Below are 20,947 nucleotides of genomic sequence, written 5' to 3'. Positions count from 1 at the left end.
AATTTAACGCCTACGAACTCCGTTGTTTTTGGCGCTTCTGTTGTACTTATCTATCTATTTGGACCTATTTGGTATGTTCAGAAAAGGATTCCATGACCTATGACAATGGGTAAATATGATCTTGTTTGATCTGTATGTTGAACAGACTATTGTTTTCGTGAAACTATACGTTCGAACAGCGGGGGACATGAATCTGATTATAAAACGAACAAAAAAAAATTAACATTTCCCACACTTTAATTCTCTATATTATAAACTTAACTTAAATAGGACAAAAATGAATTTTTTTTTGCAAAAGATGCTTCGATTTAGCTGAAACAAATCAATGTGTTATAGTTTAAGCTCGTCTTTGGAAAAGCTGTGAAAAATGATACTTATGTACTCTCTTGAAAAAGTGAATACAAAAAGAGGAATATGAATTAACGATCAAGAGATAGAAGATCGTGGCATTGCAATATGTCCCTAACGAAATACATGTTATGACATATGCGAACTGTTTTGGATTGTTTTCATGTTTTTTAAGGTTGTTATCATTAAGCTAAAAGGAATTGTTTTTCATGTATTTATCCCGAAATCCAATAAAATCTTAGGAAAGATTTCCGACGCTTTGTTGCTTGTTTTTCATATCCTTCCGTTGAATTTAAGCTTTGCATCTTAGACTTAACTGGAAACGGTGAATGTTTTACCCAAAAACATTTCCCGAAATTCACAACGGGACATGGAAACATCGTTGGGGAGTTCCTGGAGTTTTTTTCTTGTGCCATCGTTATATTTTGCCAGCTTTCCACATGTCAACAAGGATTAATATTTACTGCTGGCAAATATCTCAAAGTAAACGACTTCTCTCACGTATATAATTTTGAATTTCATTTTCGACCTCGAGAGGCTGAATTGAGAAGTGTTTTTGTCACCTAAGCTTACGACCAATTCGTAAATCTTATAAAACAATATTCAGATTCGTTTCCACTTGTTGACGAATGCTTCAATTTTTCTTCTCCATGTAACAAAAGGTTTTGAGTGCGAAGCGCCAAAAAACACATAACAGAAAACTGAACCTGTACGTACCATTCTAATGCATCCTGAAGATTTTCTCTGTTCAGCACAGCATCATAAAACTTCTTGCGTTTGTAGCGGAAAAAATGGATAGCAAACTTGAATGCCTTAGTCGCGAGAGTTTTTAGGAACTTAAACGCTTATAACTTATTTATGTTTGTCGGCCTCGGAGTGATTTTATGCCAAAACATCCCGTTTGATGTTAGCTTGTTGTTGACCAGCCTTCCAAACTGAATTACGTTTACAATAAATGGATATATTTAGCTACTACTCACTAACGTAGGATTTTTTCTTTTATCAAAGTATCACTTTACATAACAAAACCATGATATCAGTTTGGCCGATACCTCCCGCTAGTAAACATGTAAACATTTAAAACAAACTAGACCAAAGCGGACGAGCTAGACAATGTAGAATGAGATGTTTATTCAGTTGTACGTATGACAAAAGATGAATTAAAGATGGCATTGGGTGTATAGGTAGAATTCAAAAACTTGGCAGATTTTTTCCTGGCTTGGGTTCATTTTTTCTTTTTTTGAAATCTCGTTTATTCTGAAAAGAATATTTTGGGAAATGAGCGGACTTGAAAAAGACGCCCACAAGACAGTACACATACAAATGAACAGAGACACATGCATATGATTATCACTACTTTTTCATCGCATTTGCAGAGTGAAAAAAAAAAATACTGATGATAAAATAACGAGCGCACAACATTTCAAATTCCTCATCACCCTCCAAAGCATTCATACATAGCACGCGAACATCTGCACGAAATCTTAATATCACAGTTATCTAAGTCTGATACGGCGTGAAAAGAACGCCTGGTTTATCAGCGAAATAAGCGGTTTATATTTTACAACACACTACTGGTTTCAGATGATCTGGTATGTAGAGCTGTCATATTCTTCACCCGAATTCTTGTGTTAAATAGTTGTATTCGTTTAAATTTTACTTATCCACAAAGCATCTTTGCATCAACAATTCCATTTCGCAAAAACCAACGTCTTGAAATTGTGTACATACGAATTTCACCTGCAAAAAATCCATCTTTTTGATCTTGAGCAGATTATTTCATTGTGGAATTAATGTAACGATATAGGTTTCGTTTCGGCAGGCGCTGCATGGTTGGAATAATTACGAAAGGAATCACAGCGACGGTCAATCGCAAATTTCGCGAAAGTCCCAATCGATCGCTGCATAGCGAAAGGAAATAATGTAAAAGTTACGACGGAGGTAAAGCAATTTCATTTCACTACAGCGCCTCTTAAGCAGTTTAAGTTTGAGTTGATTACTTTCTTCGTTTAGGTGAAGAGTCAACGCAATGTGTGCTTCAGTGGAATGAAAGTAGCCGATAGTTTTCCAAAGTGATACATGGCCGGTGGAAGGGTCGCAAACGGTAAAATTTAAAGGTCGCAAAAGACATGGCGAAAATTTTTTTCAAATTACTGCTATTGTAAAGCCCGATTAAATGACTATGTCGGTACGAAAACGCATTTCACTTCAAGACTGATAGAAAAGCCAAAGGAACAAGCACTGTTGTTTTTTCTCGCGACAAACATTCGTGACAGACTCGGAAAGCCTCGGATTCCCTCGGATTCGTATTGTCTGCCGTGACTCGCGGGAAGGATTCGGATTTTCATTGTCTATCGTTATAATTTAGCGCGAGCCCTTCCGAATGAGTTTTTTTAACGTCTCTCATTGATTTTAAGTCAAGGAGAAGATTAAATAATAACAAAAACAATAATAAAAGATTTCTATAACGCCAGTATTCTAATGCTCAAAGGCGCTTTACAATGATTATCAGCGAAAATCTAAAAAAATAATCTAAAAATTAAAATCATTAGTCTAACATTAAACCGACTTTGAGCTGATGGAACAAATTTTCTCTTGTGACAAATGGATTCAACTCTAGTCTTGGCGTGTATAAAGCATGAATTCGTTCCAAAAACAATAAATAAATAAAAAATAACTTAGTTGGCAACTCCCCGCGGGAGCTTTTCAGGGCCAATGTAAACAAACCCCGAAACGTATATAGTAAAACGTGAAAAACCCTCAACGGCACGAGAGAGGACAGTTAATTCTTTTGAAAGTCTCAATGAGGAAATAAAAAAAACTAGTCTACCCAGGGTAATACACACCTCCGAGTGAAGGACTTGAACAGAATGTGGAAACACCTGATTTTAAGCCCCACAAATTCCTACCTCTCCATTTACACGCATACGACCGTTACATCTCGCGCCTCACTTAGTTAAAAGTAAAACACATTTTACCTGTAAATTTGCTGCTGTACCTTCTTGTAAAATAGCGTCAGAAAACACCGTATAAACCGTGAAGATCTCTCTTGCAATAGTCCCTATGGCCGTGCCAGATGCAAAACAGGTTTTGTTTTCCACCGAGTTATTTAATAGTTGTTCTGTTTCATCTAACGTAATTAGCGTCTTGGACTCTGCTCTTCAAATTTGTCATATTTGTAATTGTGCCATTCATTAGCCATCGACCTGTTTGGAGTCACGAATCTTCATTTTACTCCAATCAGTGGAAAATTCACACCGAATACATCACTGCGATTGCCGCGAGGCCAGTTATAAGACAGATTTTGAAACGCCTCAACTCTGTCAATTTTTTTGGGTTGTATCGACCAAAGTGATAACTCCTTAATATTTTACGACGACAGTTCGTGTTGTAAACATAATGCAAGCAGTTTGAATCTGTCAAATATGTAGATACGTAAATATTGTCTTGCTGTAAAAAAATAGTAATTGCATCCAATTTTGATCTGCCAAAACGTATCTTTCTTCCGGTAAAAGAGAAACATTACATGGATTTAAGATACGCGGTGACTCATATCAAGGTTGAAGATGACATACAGATTGGAAAAAAAGAAATGATCTGTTTGAAGTCCAAAGCTATTCGTTTCAGTATTTTGAAAAAAAGTGAAAAAAAAGGTAAAACTGAAAACTTCGTTTACACGATTGGTAAGCGCTGTTTGTCATTCGATATTGTCACCATTAGTGACGTCACAACAGGACAGCTTCAAAACGTTTGAACTCCTGTACAAATATGGTTTATCGTTATTTTTGGCACGTATTTTTTCAATTATATGATGATATTAAATGACTGCTCAAAGGGAGCAACTCTAAGCTTTCTATCGGTAAGTCCAGTACTTTAGGTTGCAATGTAACTGCGCCTTGTGTTCAAGCTACGTTCAGGTTTCTGTATGACGCTATTTTTTCAGTTTTTCACTAAGTTCCACGTCTCATTGTCAGCTCTCCATTGTTTCTTTCACGGGCTGGTTGATCACGGGGTGGGGAGGGTGCAATTTTTTATCTCGTTTCGAACGGTTTTACGGCGAAGTAAGGATGTCGTGTTGAATTACGTATCGTTTGGTGCAGAGCTGCTATGTAGTATTCTTAAGGCGACTGAAAATGTTTTAAACGGTAATAAGCCTAACCAGTTTTTCAACCGCAAAAACCCTTACCATGGTGAGCTCACGATCTCCCTTCCCCCACGCGAAAATAAATCCATCAAGGCATAAAAAGTTTTAAAGCAAAAGTGAAGGCTTACTTTAGACCGGGGATATTACGGTAATTTCCTCTCATGGATCAGAAATAACAAATGTCGGATTAAAACATGTCAAACGCGATCGTGCCGACTAACATTTCCGAAGGCGGTATCAGATTCTGTTTCACGGAAAATAACAATCATTTCAGTCACGTTTTAACCAGTTGAACGATCTTTCACTTAAAGGAGAATCTAAAAACACGGCAAACAAAGAACTCGCTTCTTATTCCACGTTCAGTCATGCAAATAACGACTCACGATTACGTTTTGTGAAGATGAAAAGAGCGGCTTCAGATTTTACGCCAAAAAATGTTCAACAATGGATCATGAAGGTGCCCTTCATCCAATAACCAAAGATTGTTCAACCTAGCCAGGAATTTTTAAGTTCTTCGAATAACCTCGAGCGTATAGCTAGCGGCCCGATGGGATCCAAGCCATCAGTGGCATGCTTTAAACTGAAATACAGGAAACACAATTTGTGCAAGTTAACATCAAATCTCGATGACTTCCTGGAGAAAGACGGTGAACTCGTTCGCAACAACGTCAAAAGTTGTACCCTCCAGGATAATCAGTCAATAATCACAGCTGGTTAGGGGAACAAAATTCGCATGGAAACCTGTTTGGAGCTAGCGCTGTGAATAAGCACTTTGACACTAATATAATGGTAATGATAAAGCCCAGTATGACATGTTTTGTCCCTGAATTTTCATTTTGCACCGTGTAAACCACCACGAAAATTGCATTAAACATCGCCTGTGTGAAACGAGTCTTTGTAAACTATCATTTGACATTTTATTCATTTGAAAAAAGAAAAAAGATTGTTGGCCACCCCTAGCGTCCTACAGGCTTGTCTGCTTGTGAACAGTTTGGAGACAAGTCACAAAGCGATTACTCCTAGGCGTGACAAATCTAGAATCTTTTTTTCAGTCTCCATAGTTTAGCGAACCATTCGTCGATTTCTTTCTTTGTTTCTTCAGATTCAACATAGAGGGAAGGTTCCTCCGTGTACGGCAACGCCTTCATTTTCTCGTTCACCATGCTCATGGATGGCGGATAGTCTCTAAGGTAAAACAAGGCGTCTTCTTCCCTTCGCTCGTGTTTAATGACCTCGATACTCTGAATGAGTGGTGAGTAGAGCTGGAAGTTTATTTCCATGGGCTCTCCTTCTATCACGTTACGTAAAGTGAATGTCGCACCCAAGGTGTTCTGCCAACGACTCTTGTAGATACAGATTCCTACAAACCTAACAACAAGAAAACAAACCAGCTACGTAAAGCCATGTACCAAAGTACTCTGGAAATCTAATAAGAGATGAAAAACAATAAGTATATTTCACTTCTCTTAGGTCGTGTTGTATTGGGATCAACAGTTTCAACCGCAACCGGTTTGGGTTGATGAGGTTGTCGTCTCTCAATAGAACACTTTTCCAACCGTTATCGGCTGAAACGCGGTGACTCCTGGGAACAGTCTTTACGCGAGCTACAATCACGCCACATAATCACACAGATACTTTATCAACCGTTTCAGCTTGGTTTGAGGCCGGTTAAAAAAGTTGACCAACCAAACCAATCAAAAACGGTTTTTCCCCAATAGAACACGAAAATCCCAACCAGAAACGGTTGATCCCAGTAGAACACGACCTTAGCGTGCTTTTGTGTGGTTTTTTTGTTTTGCTTTTTTTTTTTTGTCAGTCTTTTACAAGAGCCTTTTTGGCTTTCCTGAGTTTCTTTGCCTTATCCTTTGATATTTTTGTAAATATATTTGCAAAAAATAAAACAAACAAACAAACCTGACTTGTCCTTTAGCAACGTGTGGATCTGATCTCGTCACAGCCACTATACTGCCGACACAGAAGTCTTTCACTTTAAGTGTCTGCAGCCTACGGTAGCAGTCTCTCTGTTCTAAGAATGTCATGACATCTGTTTTGGCCTCTTCAGGAGAGTCCGGGAATCCTTTAGGCCAATTCTTCTCTTTCCAGATAAACCGGGGTTCGGGTTTCTCGCCTTCTAGGGCTGTTTTAGCGTTTGGGAGTGTCTTGTAGATTGGTTTCACTCCCAGCTCTGCAGTGCGCTTCTGGTACCACTCATTAACATTCACTTTTATCTAAAAAGGTCAGAGAAGAATTGTTTGTGTTGCCACCTCAAAATCTCGAAATTAACGACCCTTACTACTTTCAGATTTAGCATCCTTCACCTATTGCTACTTTAAGCGGGATAAATTGTACTACTTTCGGGGAGCTAAAACGTACTACCGTTAATCGGTCCTCCCATTTCAATAAAATAAAAAAATGTTCCCAATGTATACAGAGCTGAAAGGATAGAATCAATCTTGCTAGAAGGAATCTACGGTACATTACATCAGAACTGGGTAACATATTGCCTTTGGATTAAAGATGATCTACATCAAATACCAGATCATTTTGGTACAGCTTGTTGAGTCTTTTATTTCCATTTTTTTCTCATAAGGTTTCTACTTTAGGAAAAACTGTTTCAGGCATGTAGTTAGTTGAAGGCAGTACAAAAACAGTCAGAGAAAACGTAGGAAAGAGGGAGGGGGGAGGGGGGGGGGGGGGGGGAAGAGCCTTTCCAGAAATGTACGCCTCCCTGCACTCCTCCCCTATGTTTTTCTCTTGCCATTTTTCACACTGCTCCTTACCTAACAGAACACCTAGAGAAGTCTACTTTAGGATGGTCATTACTTTTGTGGTGTTGCTGCTTTCAGCTTTATTTGCTATCAGTCAGCTTAAAAACAATAAAAATTACTTATTCATTTCACAAGTTTGCTCAAACCTTGTGTCCAGGTATTGTGCATGGGTATTCACAAAGGCTCACCCTTGCTTCACCATGGCAAATTCTCATACACTTACAATGTACATGTACTATTCAACTAGATGTGAAATTTTATGATACATAAAACAAGTACATGTAATACTAAATGTACATAAAACATTCTGATTAAAAAACAATTTAGGATAGTAAACCCAGACCTAGACTCAGAACCAGGGCTGTCATAAAGGGGTGTAACCTGTGACACCTGTTACAGGTTAACCCAGGACTTGTATGCTTGATGACTTCTTAACGTAATGCATGAAATTGCCATTTCTTGATACAATTCACCCACAAAGTAACACATTTGTGATGAGTGTGAACATAGTTAATAGAGGGGAATGGTTGTGAAGCCCGGTGAACATCAAAGGAACAAACAAAGATGCCAAGATTTATCTTTATGTTGAACTCCTAATTAACCGCTGCCTATGTACCGACCTGCGTAAACAAATAAATGATGTATGTATGTATGTATGTATGTATGTACATATGGTCCACAACCGTGCACAATCTTTTGTTTTGCCTTCATACACTATGCATGAGTTATGTAATCAAAACATTCCTATTGGTTAGTTTCTCGGTTAGTAGTAAACAACTATTATGTTTTGTGCATGGTCAAGGTCAAAAAAGAGAACAAAACATGCAACAAAGAACTTTGTCGAGTTTCATAACCATTCCCCTCTATTGACCATGGTGTGAAAAGCAAAGCAACAGGTGACTCAAAACGTAATGACAGCCCTGCTCAATACAATCCTAGAATAAGATCTCAATCAGTGTGTTTACAGAACCTACCATTGCCTTCTTGCTTGTCATGCTCTCTCCCTGAACAGTTTTTTCAGTTTGTTGTACTAGTGATGGCTGCTCATCACTACCAGTTTTCTCAGCACTATCGCTGCCCTTGTCGACTTGTTTCTCTACATAAAGAGTTGAAAAAAAAATTCAATGAAAGTAGCATTACAAGGACAAAGAGTCTCGATCCTCCTCAAATTGATGGGAAAAATCCTAAGACATATAAGTATGTGTATATCTTTGGATTTGCAAAGCTTTTCAATAATACCAATCTGATGCAAATCTCCTACAACCCCCCCCCCCTCCCCCCAGCCCCCCTCTAATAAGCCCTCTGTTCTACTAATTCTTCTTTTTGTTTTCTTAGTCTCCACCCCTTGGAAGATAATTCCTAGGGTCTTGGCACATGGGGGTAGGGTAGGGAGGCATCCCTACGGTTTGTTAATTAAATTGGGCTAACTCTGGGCCATTCCATATCAGTAATTTTTTCCCCTCCCCCATTGATGACATTTTCTGTGGAGAAGAAGGTCATTTCTGAGAGATTTGCTTCATCTACATCAGATGATCTTTTTGATATCACTGATGGTGGTTTGAAGAGAAATCTGTTTTGTTTTTTTTCTTGACAGGTAAGGAAATACTGGCCTATTACTGCTGGGAAGTGGGGGGGGGGGGGGTGACATTACTTCGACACTTGGGTCTCTTTTTGTTTGGGGGTATGTTTTGACTCACCTTGTCAATGGGACAGGGCAAGGCGTATTTAAGCCTAAAATGGGATGGTTCCCTCTTTTGCACGTACATGCTTTACATGAAAATAACCTTTGAAGATAATTACAGCCCACTGCTAAGTATCTCTAGGTTAAAGCTCTTTAATGTTTTTGAATCTAACGTAATGGATCCCATACAACCCCTGAAGTTCGCCCTTGTCCGCTAAAATGTCTGCCATGGGCATGTTGATGAAAGTCCTCCTGGGCATAAAGTCAACGCCAATACTTGAGCCACATATTTTTATGAAACCTACCTTTACTAGCTTCTAACTCCTGGGATGTTTTCCGTGGAGATACGCGTTTTTGAAGGCTTCTTAATATTTTTTCATCAACGTAAGGAGAAAAGAACTTTGGTCTCACCTTCGACGCCATGTTGCTAAAAGCATAGTTAGTGTCCAGTACCCACGCATTCAAGTGTTCAACCTTTATGAAGAGTCCGCTGGTCAGGTTCGTAGTTAGTCGTTGTCGAAGGGTCTTTTTTGTTTTTACTTGAATCCCTTCCTTCATCATACGGCCAGGCCATCCGAATTATATGATTATTTATTAAAAGGTCATTTTGAGTTCCTTTCTTCATATGCTATTCTTCATAAACAAATAAATAAAATGCACCGCGTATTTTTCACTTTAGGCCAAGTCGGATAGTGATACATTTCGTGCTGTTTACATAGATGTACTAAAGGCATGCTGGGAACTACAAGGACCTTGGCCATGTTGCTTCCTTGACACAAATTTCAAAGGAGTAGAACCTTGTTTAGATCTTTTGGATTTGGTCATTTGACCCCAGCTCGATCTTTATAAGAAGCCAATAACTTTACTGAACACCATGCCGCGAATCATTATCAAAGGTGGAGTGTGGAGAAACACTGAGGTAAGCTCACTTTCGTCTGCAAAGTCAACTGCGCAGTGTTTGGGATTATCCAGACCGGAATCATTGATCCAAGGTCACTGGCATCTTAGTACATCAAAGGAAACGATCAGTCCTGCCTCAGAGTGGAATCATCGGTTTCTTTGATGCTCTATGATCCGCGTGATCTTGGATTATTGATCCTGGTGTGGGTCTCAAAGAAATTCACCGTAAGCCTTAAGCTTAAGTTTATGTGTAGCCAGAGGTTTATAAACTTCTGATGTTACTAACCAAAAAGTTTGGTTCTCGAACTCATTCGATCATGAACCAAAACATGTGTGTACCTGTTTGTTTCTATCTTTCTAACAACATGGAGCCCTGATTGACTGTTAATTTGGTTCCTACATGTAGCTTCTGTACTGTAATTCAATTATTGATAAACTTTCTATAGAGGAATGAGATTTTTAAATTGTAAATTGTGTATTTTACTTTTGTTTTGTGAAATCTTAGGATGAAATTCTCAAGGCGGCAGTTATGAAATACGGAAAGAATCAGTGGTCTAGAATTGCATCTTTGCTGCACCGCAAGTCAGCCAAACAGTGCAAGGCCAGATGGTAAGTGTTAACAAATATATAAAGAGCGAGTTCCTTTTTCTTGGATGCATGTAAGTACTTACATGTATGTTTATAAGGTACTAACATTTATGTTACATTTATCAAAATATGTTTTTTTTCTTTTCAGGTATGAGTGGTTGGATCCTAGCATTAAAAAGGTATGAATATTGTTGTTTTAGCTGTGCTACATGTATATAAAGTAACAGACACACTCAAATATTTTATTTTGCTGTTGACAGACTGAATGGAGCAGAGAAGAAGACGAAAAGCTACTTCATTTGGCAAAGCTGATGCCAACACAGTGGCGAACAATTGCTCCTCTGATTGGCCGCACAGCATCACAGTGTCTGGAGAGATATGAATTTCTTTTGTAAGTTGTTTTATAATATAAATAGTATTACTGTATTTGTCATTTAGTGTAGGTGTACTGTCTTCACATATTTGGGCAGCACTATTATAAATAAAAGTAAAAAGTATAAATGAAAGTAAAAGTTTCAGTTAATCTTTTCCAGAGATCAAGCCCAAGCTAAAGAAGGAGAAAAAGATGAGGGCGAGGATCCACGGAAATTACGACCAGGAGAAATTGACCCTAACCCTGAAACAAAGCCAGCACGACCTGATCCCATTGACATGGATGAAGATGGTAAAGCCAATATTATCCATTCTTAAATTCATCTTTCACATTGATTACTATCAATTTAAATAACTGTTACATGCATGGTCAAGCCTTTTGTAGGAAGATGTCCCTGTGAGATTAGAAAAAAGTGTCCTCTCAGGAGAGAATAACTGACAGGAGATTAAAACTGTAGAAACCCTTGCTTGCTGTTCATATTTTGTTGGCTATTCATGTCATCTCAAACCTCTATTTGTGATTCTATAACTCAATAGAACTATAGAAAATGTTTTCAATTTCTTACATGTATAATTATAAAAAAGTGCGATTGAAGTATAGACAGTTCATATCTGTTTGCAATTATGACATTACTTCAATAGGGTACAACTGTTATATACTGTTGCTGTATTTCCCTTTGTTTCTTTGTAACTATCAGAGTTGGAAATGTTGTCAGAGGCCAGAGCTCGTCTGGCTAATACTCAGGGTAAAAAGGCCAAGAGGAAAGCCAGGGAGAAACAACTTGAGGAGGCCAGGTGAGTTTTATTAGGGCAGTACATTTTGGAAGAGTTAACCTAACTGTCACAGTCTAGCTTAGCTAGTCAGTTGGACCTTGTCAGTCTGTTGCTGACACTGTAGCATTGTATTCCGTAGGTAGTTTCATATCACTGGCTTGGACTATTTCCAAATATGAATTATTTTTGGAAAAAATATAATGCAGATTTTTTCTTTTTGAATTTTGAACTTGGGTCCATTTGTATTGCAGTGAAAGTTATTAATCAATTAAAAGTCTTGAAGAGTACATGTGCATAATACATGTACATGTTCCTTTAGTATTGCATGTTTACTTAAATAATATTCAATGTTTCGTCAAGAAACACTGTGCATTCGATAGTTGGACACATTTTGTTCTTATACTTAACTGAATTAAATTTATTTGTTTTTGGATCTACTAGCAATGATCCAATTTGTTGAGTGATCAAACAAACCTTGTTTTAACATTAGGCATATCAGGAAGACATACATGTTATCTTCCTTACAGTATCTAGTACTAACATATTAAACAATTTTTTTAGGCGTCTTGCTGCTTTGCAAAAGAGAAGGGAGTTGAGAGCTGCAGGAATAGAGTAAGCTGAAAATTACATGTTAAAGTTGCACATTTTTTTTCAACGAAGAATCTGGTCTTAGAGCTTAATGCAGGTTATAGATGTCCATGTGTATAGGGTACATACTGAATTATGAACTTCATTGAACAAGAGTGAATTAAACAGACAACTGAAGGAGGAGCAAAAATAACACTCAACGTACTAAATCTCTGTCTCAGACAAGTTTGATTCACATATGTGTTTGCACTACACGTGCATGCTCATGAAAGATTGTACTTTTGTCAATAAAATAAGATGAAATAAATAATACAAAGCACTCTTTTTTCTTAATTACAGGATAAGAAAACATCGAAAGAAAAGAAGAGGGGTGGATTATAATGCTGAAATACCATTTGAAAAGAAACCTGCTCAAGGTACTGAAAATACAAAGAAGTGGTATCTTTAACGCATTAATCAAAAATGTGTCTTAAAGGATGTTAAATCACTGATGTGTGATATGAAGAAATTGGCGTTAAGTGACAACCTTTTAGTGATCGATTCACACAGGCCAGAAGAAATTCCAGCTCTATTTTTGCTTGTAACATTCACTACTGAGAGCTGTTAGTGCATACACATACATGTATAAAGTTGACAGCTTTTCTTGTAAAGCTGCAATGTCTCATAACAGAGTTTTTTGTTGCAGTGTATGCCTTACAGTGTGTACAAGAGCTGATTAGTCAAATAGCAAGCTTGCTAAATAAATTATGCCCCACCAGAGGAGACTCAAGACTCTGGTCCAAAATGTTGAAAGTTGCAGTTAACTAGTGCTCTCAATCTGTCACTTGTAAACTTACACATAATACTTTCAGTGGTACTTTGCATGAATGTGCATATATGTACACCCTGTACATTGTGCAGTGTACTTGTAAGTGAAAGTCAGTCTTGTGTTGGACACTGTCAATAATCCCATTGTAGGTTTCTATGACACTGGTGAAGAGGAACTGCCTGATTATCAACCTGATTTTAAAAAGCTTCGTCAGGATCACCTGGACGGTAAAATGAGAGATGATCTTGAACAGGTGATTGCTGTTAACAATATGTTTGTCACATGTAGTTGTATTCATAAACATTTCTTAATGTCTGTCTTGATTTTCAATCCTCAGCTGCATTTGTTGTGTGCAAATGTATCCCATTGCACTTACATTATGCCCTTTTAAAATCTTCATTGTTGCACTTCAATAACAGGGCTCTGGTATTAGACCTTGATTTGAAGTGGTGTAAATTTTTAATTGTTTAAGCTTTCATATGATTACTCATTTATTATATGAGTGAGAATATCACGAACGCATGCAGGCTAATTTGCACTGTAGTGTAAACTAAAAATTATTGTTAAAATAATAATTGGCCTGCTCTCTACCAATCAAAATAATTAAAATAAAGTAATTTTCTCAGTCATATTTATAGTAATTGTTGTAACAGGAATGCTTACATGTATTTCTTCCTTCCATTTGCTTTTTTTCTGACAGCAAGAGAGAAAGAAAGATAAAGAAAAAATGAAGAAGAGAAAAGAGAGTGATCTTCCAGGAGCCGTCATGCAGATTAATAAGTAAGCTGCTCTCAGGATTGGTTTATGCTTGGTTTGCATGTATAACAACAAGATGATTTTGAATGAAATATTGGCTGTCCTTGCAATGTGAAAAACATGAAAGGTACATGTACAAATCTAAATACACACTCTACCATCATATAAATGAATAAACCTGAAATGATGTCAGTGTTTTTGTTGTCCTTTTAGGCTAAACAATCCTGATTCCGTAAAGAAGCGCAGCAAGCTTGTTCTTCCCAAGCCACAGATTTCTGACACAGAATTAGAAGAGGTACATAACTGTAATGGGTCTTAATATACAGGATCAAAAAATTAAGCCCAATGCAGTATTAAAACATTTATAATAGGAGATCATTGTACTCTTATAGCACTCATTATATGTCCATATTACAACAGTTAAACACCTGGGACAATTATTGACAGTTATAATACAATGCAGTTATTCAAATATGGCTATGGTACAACTATCAATGACTTAAAATGTTCTCCTGGTTGGCCATGTAACTCAGCCAGTCTTGAGTTGACAGCAAAGTTAAAATCTTTTCATTGTTGTTGTTAGATTGTCAAAATGGGCCAAGCTAGTGAGACGGCTCGTTTATCAGTGGAAGACAGTCACTTGGCATCAAATGCTCTCCTGAGTGAGTACTCAGTGACCCCTGCTGCAGCTCAGGCCCTGAGGACTCCTCGCACACCTGCAGAGCAGGACACAATATTGCAGGTACATGTATTCCTGGGTTGCTTGCATGTGGAAACTTGTGAATTTATGCATTGTTGTGGGAACTTCTGCTTAAGTGTGACAGTGACCTACAGAGCTTGTTCTTTTGGTGTAGCACTGGTATCCATCACCTTAATTGACCTGTGGTGTGTCATGAATACAGATCCACTGAACAGATGAAGTTCCAGTCTACCATACATGTGTGTCTCCCTCCAATTTTTGGGTTGCCTCGCCAATTTAGTGTTGTTATACTGAGAGAGCAGGCTCTGTGAGAGTTTTGCATTGTCTTGCACAAGAAAACAATCAAACCACTGTGATCAGCACTCAAAATGACTTGTAGTCCCTGAAGACCAATAGTGTTTTGTGCAAACTAATGAATACATTTACTTCTGGAATGATGGCAAATTCCAGCCCCATGTGCTATTGAAAGACCTGCACGAGTTAGACAAAACGCCTTAATCATTGCATACATGTAACTCTTCTATTTTCTCTATCTTTCCAGGAAGCTCAGAACATCTTGGCATTATCAAATGTGGACACTCCTTTAAAAGGTGGCATGAACACACCCATGAAACAGAGTGACTTTGAAGGTGTCACCCCAAGACATCAGGCTATTCAGACCCCAAACATGATGCTTGCTACACCTTACAGGACACCACAGGGAGAGGGGGGAGGTAAGCTGTCTGGGTTGTGTGCAAACTGATTGAATCCCAATGCAGCTATTTCAAAAGTGCCCTGTTGCTGCAGTTTCCATGTTTGTTTAGAATCTGGATTAAAGGAAGTAGGATCTGGTTATCTGTTATGGGTTAATTCATTTGCAAGCTGTTAATCTGAGAAAAAAATTAATGGTGAAATGATGGACATGTTTTTGTTGTGAATGACTCTTATTCACCCTTTGTTATTTTTGTTTTAGGGACCACCCCACGCAGTATGGGTGGAACCCCTCAGAGGGGAGGTGGTGGCAGCACCACACCCGGACGTGCATCAGTACGAGACAAGCTGAACATCAACCCAGAGGAGTCGCTGATGGAGGAGTACGAATCAGGTTATGGAGCTAAACAACAACAGGCAAGACTTATTACTCTTATAACAATCATGTTTTCCTCATTAGGAGACCAAACATGTACAGCTTGTCTTGTACCCTGGCTTGATTTAAGCTGTATGTATGCTTTGCTGTACAATTCAGTTAGAATCTTTCCTTGCACATGTAACCATGATGCTTCTTTCCATCTCTTGAGACCCAGATGCTTATTATATACAACGGGTTTCTCTGACTTCTTGAAATGATTTTTTTTCCACTGGTCAAACCATACGGAAACAACAAAGATTGAAATAATATAACAAAACGATGCTGCAAGTTGGTGAAGAAGAAACTTTTCACATGAAGTATTTTAAAATTACTGCATTCTAGGTTCTTCTCCATTATGTAGGGAAATTTGCCATGCAATGGCTTCGCTGTGCCACTGAACATTGCATGGAATATATGAGATGTTTCACTCATTTATCTGAGACCCGTGGTGTTTTGTTTATTTATTGTTTTCTTGTAGGAAGAGTTGAAGGCAGAGTTGAGAGCAGGACTAGCATCGCTTCCAACCCCTTCCAATGACTTTGAGATTGTGCTGCCTGAGGTAAGTAACCCGTTTTATGTCATCATGCATTGTTATTACCATCCAAGTAAACTAATTATCATGACAGCTTTTTAAATTACTTCCGGATCAACTATCCCTACATAAATGCTTTTTTAGGGTTGTAAAGGGGCAGTGTTTTTTTCTTTTCTTATGACTTGGCAATTGTGGATTCTTCGCCGCAAGGTCTTTTTCTTCCATTCATTTTGCTTCCTCATTGTAAGATCACTCTCCAGCCGTTTTCTAGGACACAGTGTCTCATTCTTGTTTAACGTGATGAACGGCTTTAGGGTCGTGGCGGTCGGGCTCAAACTTCTCCGGAGGAACTTATTGCAAATTATAGTGTTTGTATCAAATTGGCAATTGTGACCCTGTTACCTTTCACGAGCGTGATGGCCAGAATTTTTCAGGGGAGAGTTTTCTTGCTTACTGTTGCAGACTGCTGAAGAGGAGGTGGAGGAGACCAAAGATGAAAGCTTTGTTGAAGATGCAGCTGATATTGATGCGAGACGAATGGCCATGAAGGCAGCGGAAGGTCTGCATCCTAAGTTATTAAATTAGATACGACTGCTTTGCAATTCTGTTTGGTCAAATTGACGATTCTTTGGGTAGGGTTGATGAGGTGAAACTACAAATTTTGTTAAGTGACTCGTTAGTTTCCTCACTGTCAACGAGTATCTTCTTGATCAAACCTGCTGTGCTGGAAATCGGAGAATTAACTCTAGGAATTTAAAGTATGAACCACACATATAACCCTTGAATTTCCCTCCGAGTGTCAGCCCTGGGAAAGGAAACTGTCGACCAAACGTAACAAGCTGAAAATCAGATACTTAACGCTAGGAATAATCCTTGGGTTCGAATCGTACTGACGGAAAATGATTTTTTTTCCTTACCTTTTCCAGGCTGTCTCATATTGGTGCTTTGTGGCTCAACATTGCATTGCAAGTGTATCAACATTGCATTGCAAGTGTTTTGTTTCAAGCTAGTGATTTCGTTGATTTTGATTTCACATTACGCTTTTTTTGGGCAGAGTTGAGAGAGATTAGACGCCGCTCTCAAGCCGTACAACGAAACATGCCGCGCCCCTCAGATGCGAACGCTGCTGTTCTCCGGCCGGCTAACGTTGATCCACCCCTCACAGGATTACAGCAGGTAAAAAACAACAACAAACAAATAAACAGCAATAACAAAAAACAAAAGAAAAGAAAGCAAAACAAAAACACAGACAGACACTCCGTATTCATTTGACCTGCTGTGGTGCACTGACAAGTGAAATGAGCTATGCTGCTATACTTTTATAAACTTAATGAGTACAGTGGCCCGTTTCTGGAAGGTCCCGAAAGGTTTTCGCACCCTGAAAGTCGTAGCAAAATCTCAAGCCTTATGATTACAGATCTGTTTTATTCACATATTCTTAATATAAACAGAGGTTCCATTCCGTACAAGAAGTTTCAGGCGTATACACCACTCTGTCTTTAAATACCGATTAACTAACAATGGCTTTTCGGGCCCGAAACGTCTCCGGGGCTTTCGAGAAACAGGCCCCAGGTTCGGTGCCTGAAAATTGACTATTTAAGTTTTACGGAACTGTTTATATCGGAAAATTCGGTTCTTTTCGTCAGACACTTCGTGTTATCCAAGTTTATTGTGACGGGTTCATTCGTTCGTTTGTTTGTTCTTGGATGGAATCTGTGTTGCCTCAAACGTTGCATCAACATACCGCTTTCGGCCATGGAAATCTTCATGTGAGTTGCGCTTTTAACAAGACTGATGCATTGAGTAATATATTAACTGTTGCTTTAGGCGGAGGAACTTATCAAGCGGGAGATGGTCAGTATGATCAGACACGATATTGTCAATCACCCGACAGCACTGCAAATCGAAAACCTAACGCACAAGAAATCCAAAAGCGCTGCCCAGGCGGTCATCGCCGCTAACCAAGCGGCACTCGATACCAACCCTCTGGAAACGTTCACGGACAAAGAGATCGCTAACGCGAGGGAAGTCCTGGCGAACGAAATGGAATTTGTCAAGTCTAAAATGGCTCACGGTGATCTACCCATTGAAAGTTACACTAAAGTTTGGGAGGAATGCTATGCCCAGGTACTGTTCTTTTACGGTGCAGGTTCTGATTTTGAATCTTAAATTTGAACATTGCAGCTTTTGAGTAATGCCTTCCTTGCGATGGTATTTACTGTATTATGCTTCACAAGGTGGTTCTAACTTTTACGTCCGTTGCCGATGGTCATACACCGGCGTGTAATCGGATTAAACCCCGGTGTGCGACCATTCAAATAATAGCTACTGAGCAGTACATGTAATGTATGTTATGCTGTACCAGGTGGTTCAGAATTTAAACACTGTGGAAAACAACCGTCCGCGCTGTGTGACCTTTCAGATTTGAAAGTTACTGAAGAGCACTTTCATATGCTGTTGTTTATTTTACGGAGGTTTCCGCAAGATGTCCTCGTTTACACAGAGAAGGGATAAAGTTTGAAAATTTAGCTGTTATGGAAAAAATAATTTTGATTTACACTTTCGTAACACAAATGTTTTCGTGTCTTGTAGGTTTTGTTTCTACCGACACAACAGCGATTCACTAGGGCAGCTTTAGCCAGCAAGAAAGACAAACTGGAATCTTTAGAAAAACGACTCGAGGTATGAATTCTATTTTATAGATACAGAGACTTCCTTTCAGTAGAGGGCTTTACAGTACGTTTTCCGGTTGAGATCTGACTCAGCACATGTGCAAAGCCCAGCGTCACCCTACCTTCAAAGCAAGTGATCCTCCTGGCCCAAAAGCCAACTTTAGGAGGGTTGTCACAGGTCAGGAAATGGTCAGGAAATTTCTTCAAGGTCATGGTAAAGTCAGGGAAATTTATTTTGTGTCAGGGGAAATTGACATTTTGAAGAAAAGTCAGGGAAAATTGAATTATTTAACACGGCTGATTTAATACCATTGAAGGCCGGAAGAAACATTTGGGGTCACTGTGATCTCAACGGTAACTTAACTTAATGAAGTAGGAAAATCTGTTGAAAACTTATCAGTCTTACAGTAATGAAAGAGTGGAAAGGATGTAAAATGAGGCTAGACGCCGATATATCTGACATCTTGTAATAAATTGGCCAGGGAAATTTTATTTTTATCAGGGAAAAGTCAGGGAATTTTGAAAAGTTACAACTGTCGCAACCATTTTTAGGTTGGCGGCTTTCAGCTCCCCGGTGATTCAGTATGTCGGAGGGTGAACCTTGGGCATCGCTTCTTGGTATAAACAGGCCCTTGGCCTTCTTCGTTGATTGATTTTTCACTCATGCAGCTTGCTAATTGCCTTTTGTTTGTGTCTGTTTTAAGTTGAACCGAACTCACATGACCGAAGACGCAAAGAGAGCGGCCAAAATTGAAAAGAAGCTGAAAGTTCTTCTCGGTGGTTATCAGGTATGATCGATACTGTGTTTGGGCAATAGCTACAAGCATGCGGAGGCGTAACACAAGGATTTTATTTATGGAAGCGAACAGTTGTTTTTTCTTTCTTAAACTAGAGTTTCAATTGTTCTTACCCTCTCAAATAACGTCCCATAGATGTCTCCTTTTCTCGTGTAAATATTACCGTGTGTAGTGCCCCTATCTCACCCCCTTTTCACCCGGTCTGTTTGAAAAGCGCGAACTTGAACACCATCAGTGAGAACCTCATGTTTGGCCGTTCATGCTATTGTTTAGTTCTATGTCTTTCGTGAGCTAAGCATGTTCGATATTTTCCACCCTACAGAGTCGTGCTGTCGGCTTGACGAAACAAATTAACGACCTTTACGAGCAAGTTGAACAGACTCACACTGAGAAAGAAACATTCAGTTCCTTGAGAGAGCACGAACTGAGAGCTATCCCCAAGAGAATTGAGGTATGCTTGCCACTTTATTTGTAGTAGCCTCTTCCAGGCGTTCAGTTAGTTGGGTCTCAGCGCGAGAAAACGGCGGAGGGCAATAAAGGAGAGAGGCGCCTGGAAGAGGTTATACATGTAGTTCTAGAAATGCGTCAAAGCAAACTTTTAGGGAATCACTAGACTCGTAACTAAGAATTGCGTTGCTGTTATAAACACTTTAAAATCGAGAAAATTCTGAAAAAGTCGTCAGTAGATTGATTAATTTCTTCGCCAGTTCGCGGTCGCGAAATTTTCCTCGCGTATGTGGACAAGTTGCTGATTAGTTAAGGACGAAAAGGAATGTGTGTGAATAAAATATTCGTGAATTCACTATTTAACGTACACTCTCATCTTGTTCTCCTGGCAGGCCCTGAGAGAAGACGTAAGAAGGCAAACAGATCGTGAACATCAACTGCAGACGCGTTATTCTCATTTGTTGTACGAGAGAGATGCGGCTTATAATCACATGCAAAACCGCCACTGATGTTTTTACCTCAAGTAACGGACGTTCTTTATCACCAGTACCTCATTGACAAGATAAACACTCGAAATAGTGCTAGAGTGAAAGATGTTTTCAATTCAAAAATGGAAGACATGTCCAACTCAAAGTTCTGTAATAAAAATAACTTTAGTGGTTGTGTTACAGACGTGTTTCAGTGGCTCACTGAAAACACAGAACGTTGATTTTCAGTCGACGAAATGGGCTCACGAGACGTCTGACATTGGATCTTCTTCCATTACATCCTCCTTGTACGTAATAGGGAAAATGTGTTTGCGAATGTTTGTGGTATTTCGTCTTGAATTTTTTTTTGTGTAATTTTAACATTTACTTGTCTGTGGTGTTTGTTCTATTTGTTTGCCAATTATCGCAGCACAATTGTGAGCGCAAAATGTGATTGTTGAATTAAAACCAGAACTTTGATATATGCCTTGTGAATG

General features: G+C 38.8%; 2 protein-coding genes across 2 annotated transcripts; one reads left to right on the top strand and one right to left on the bottom strand.

The window, feature by feature from the left end:
• Window positions 1-5,395: 5,395 nt before the first annotated feature.
• LOC110057905 (large ribosomal subunit protein bL19m-like) lies at window positions 5,396-9,418 on the bottom strand. The gene is made up of 4 exons (XM_020764516.2): window positions 9,247-9,418; window positions 8,235-8,356; window positions 6,407-6,720; window positions 5,396-5,860 (listed from the first exon to the last, which is right to left on the bottom strand). Exons 1-4 carry the CDS (start codon window positions 9,362-9,364, stop codon window positions 5,527-5,529), a joined length of 888 nt encoding a protein of 295 aa, XP_020620175.1. The 5' UTR covers window positions 9,365-9,418; the 3' UTR covers window positions 5,396-5,526.
• A 233-nt stretch (window positions 9,419-9,651) lies between these two features.
• On the top strand, window positions 9,652-20,932 carry LOC110057830 (cell division cycle 5-related protein-like). Its single transcript, XM_020764433.2, has 22 exons — window positions 9,652-9,860; window positions 10,347-10,450; window positions 10,578-10,608; window positions 10,690-10,820; window positions 10,963-11,093; window positions 11,500-11,596; window positions 12,137-12,187; window positions 12,503-12,579; window positions 13,121-13,224; window positions 13,672-13,751; window positions 13,941-14,022; window positions 14,311-14,469; window positions 14,969-15,140; window positions 15,380-15,534; window positions 16,014-16,094; window positions 16,530-16,626; window positions 17,122-17,243; window positions 17,895-18,194; window positions 18,660-18,749; window positions 19,444-19,527; window positions 19,859-19,987; window positions 20,376-20,932. Exons 1-22 carry the CDS (start codon window positions 9,816-9,818, stop codon window positions 20,490-20,492), a joined length of 2,439 nt encoding a protein of 812 aa, XP_020620092.1. The 5' UTR covers window positions 9,652-9,815; the 3' UTR covers window positions 20,493-20,932.
• The last annotated feature ends 15 nt before the right edge of the window (window positions 20,933-20,947 follow it).

The sequence above is a fragment of the Orbicella faveolata genome, unplaced genomic scaffold, assembly GCF_042242905.1.
Source record: "Orbicella faveolata isolate gen_17 unplaced genomic scaffold, um_ofav_v1 contig_12, whole genome shotgun sequence".
Lineage (NCBI taxonomy): Eukaryota > Metazoa > Cnidaria > Anthozoa > Scleractinia > Merulinidae > Orbicella > Orbicella faveolata.
This window is presented reverse-complemented; position numbering and strand designations above follow the sequence as displayed.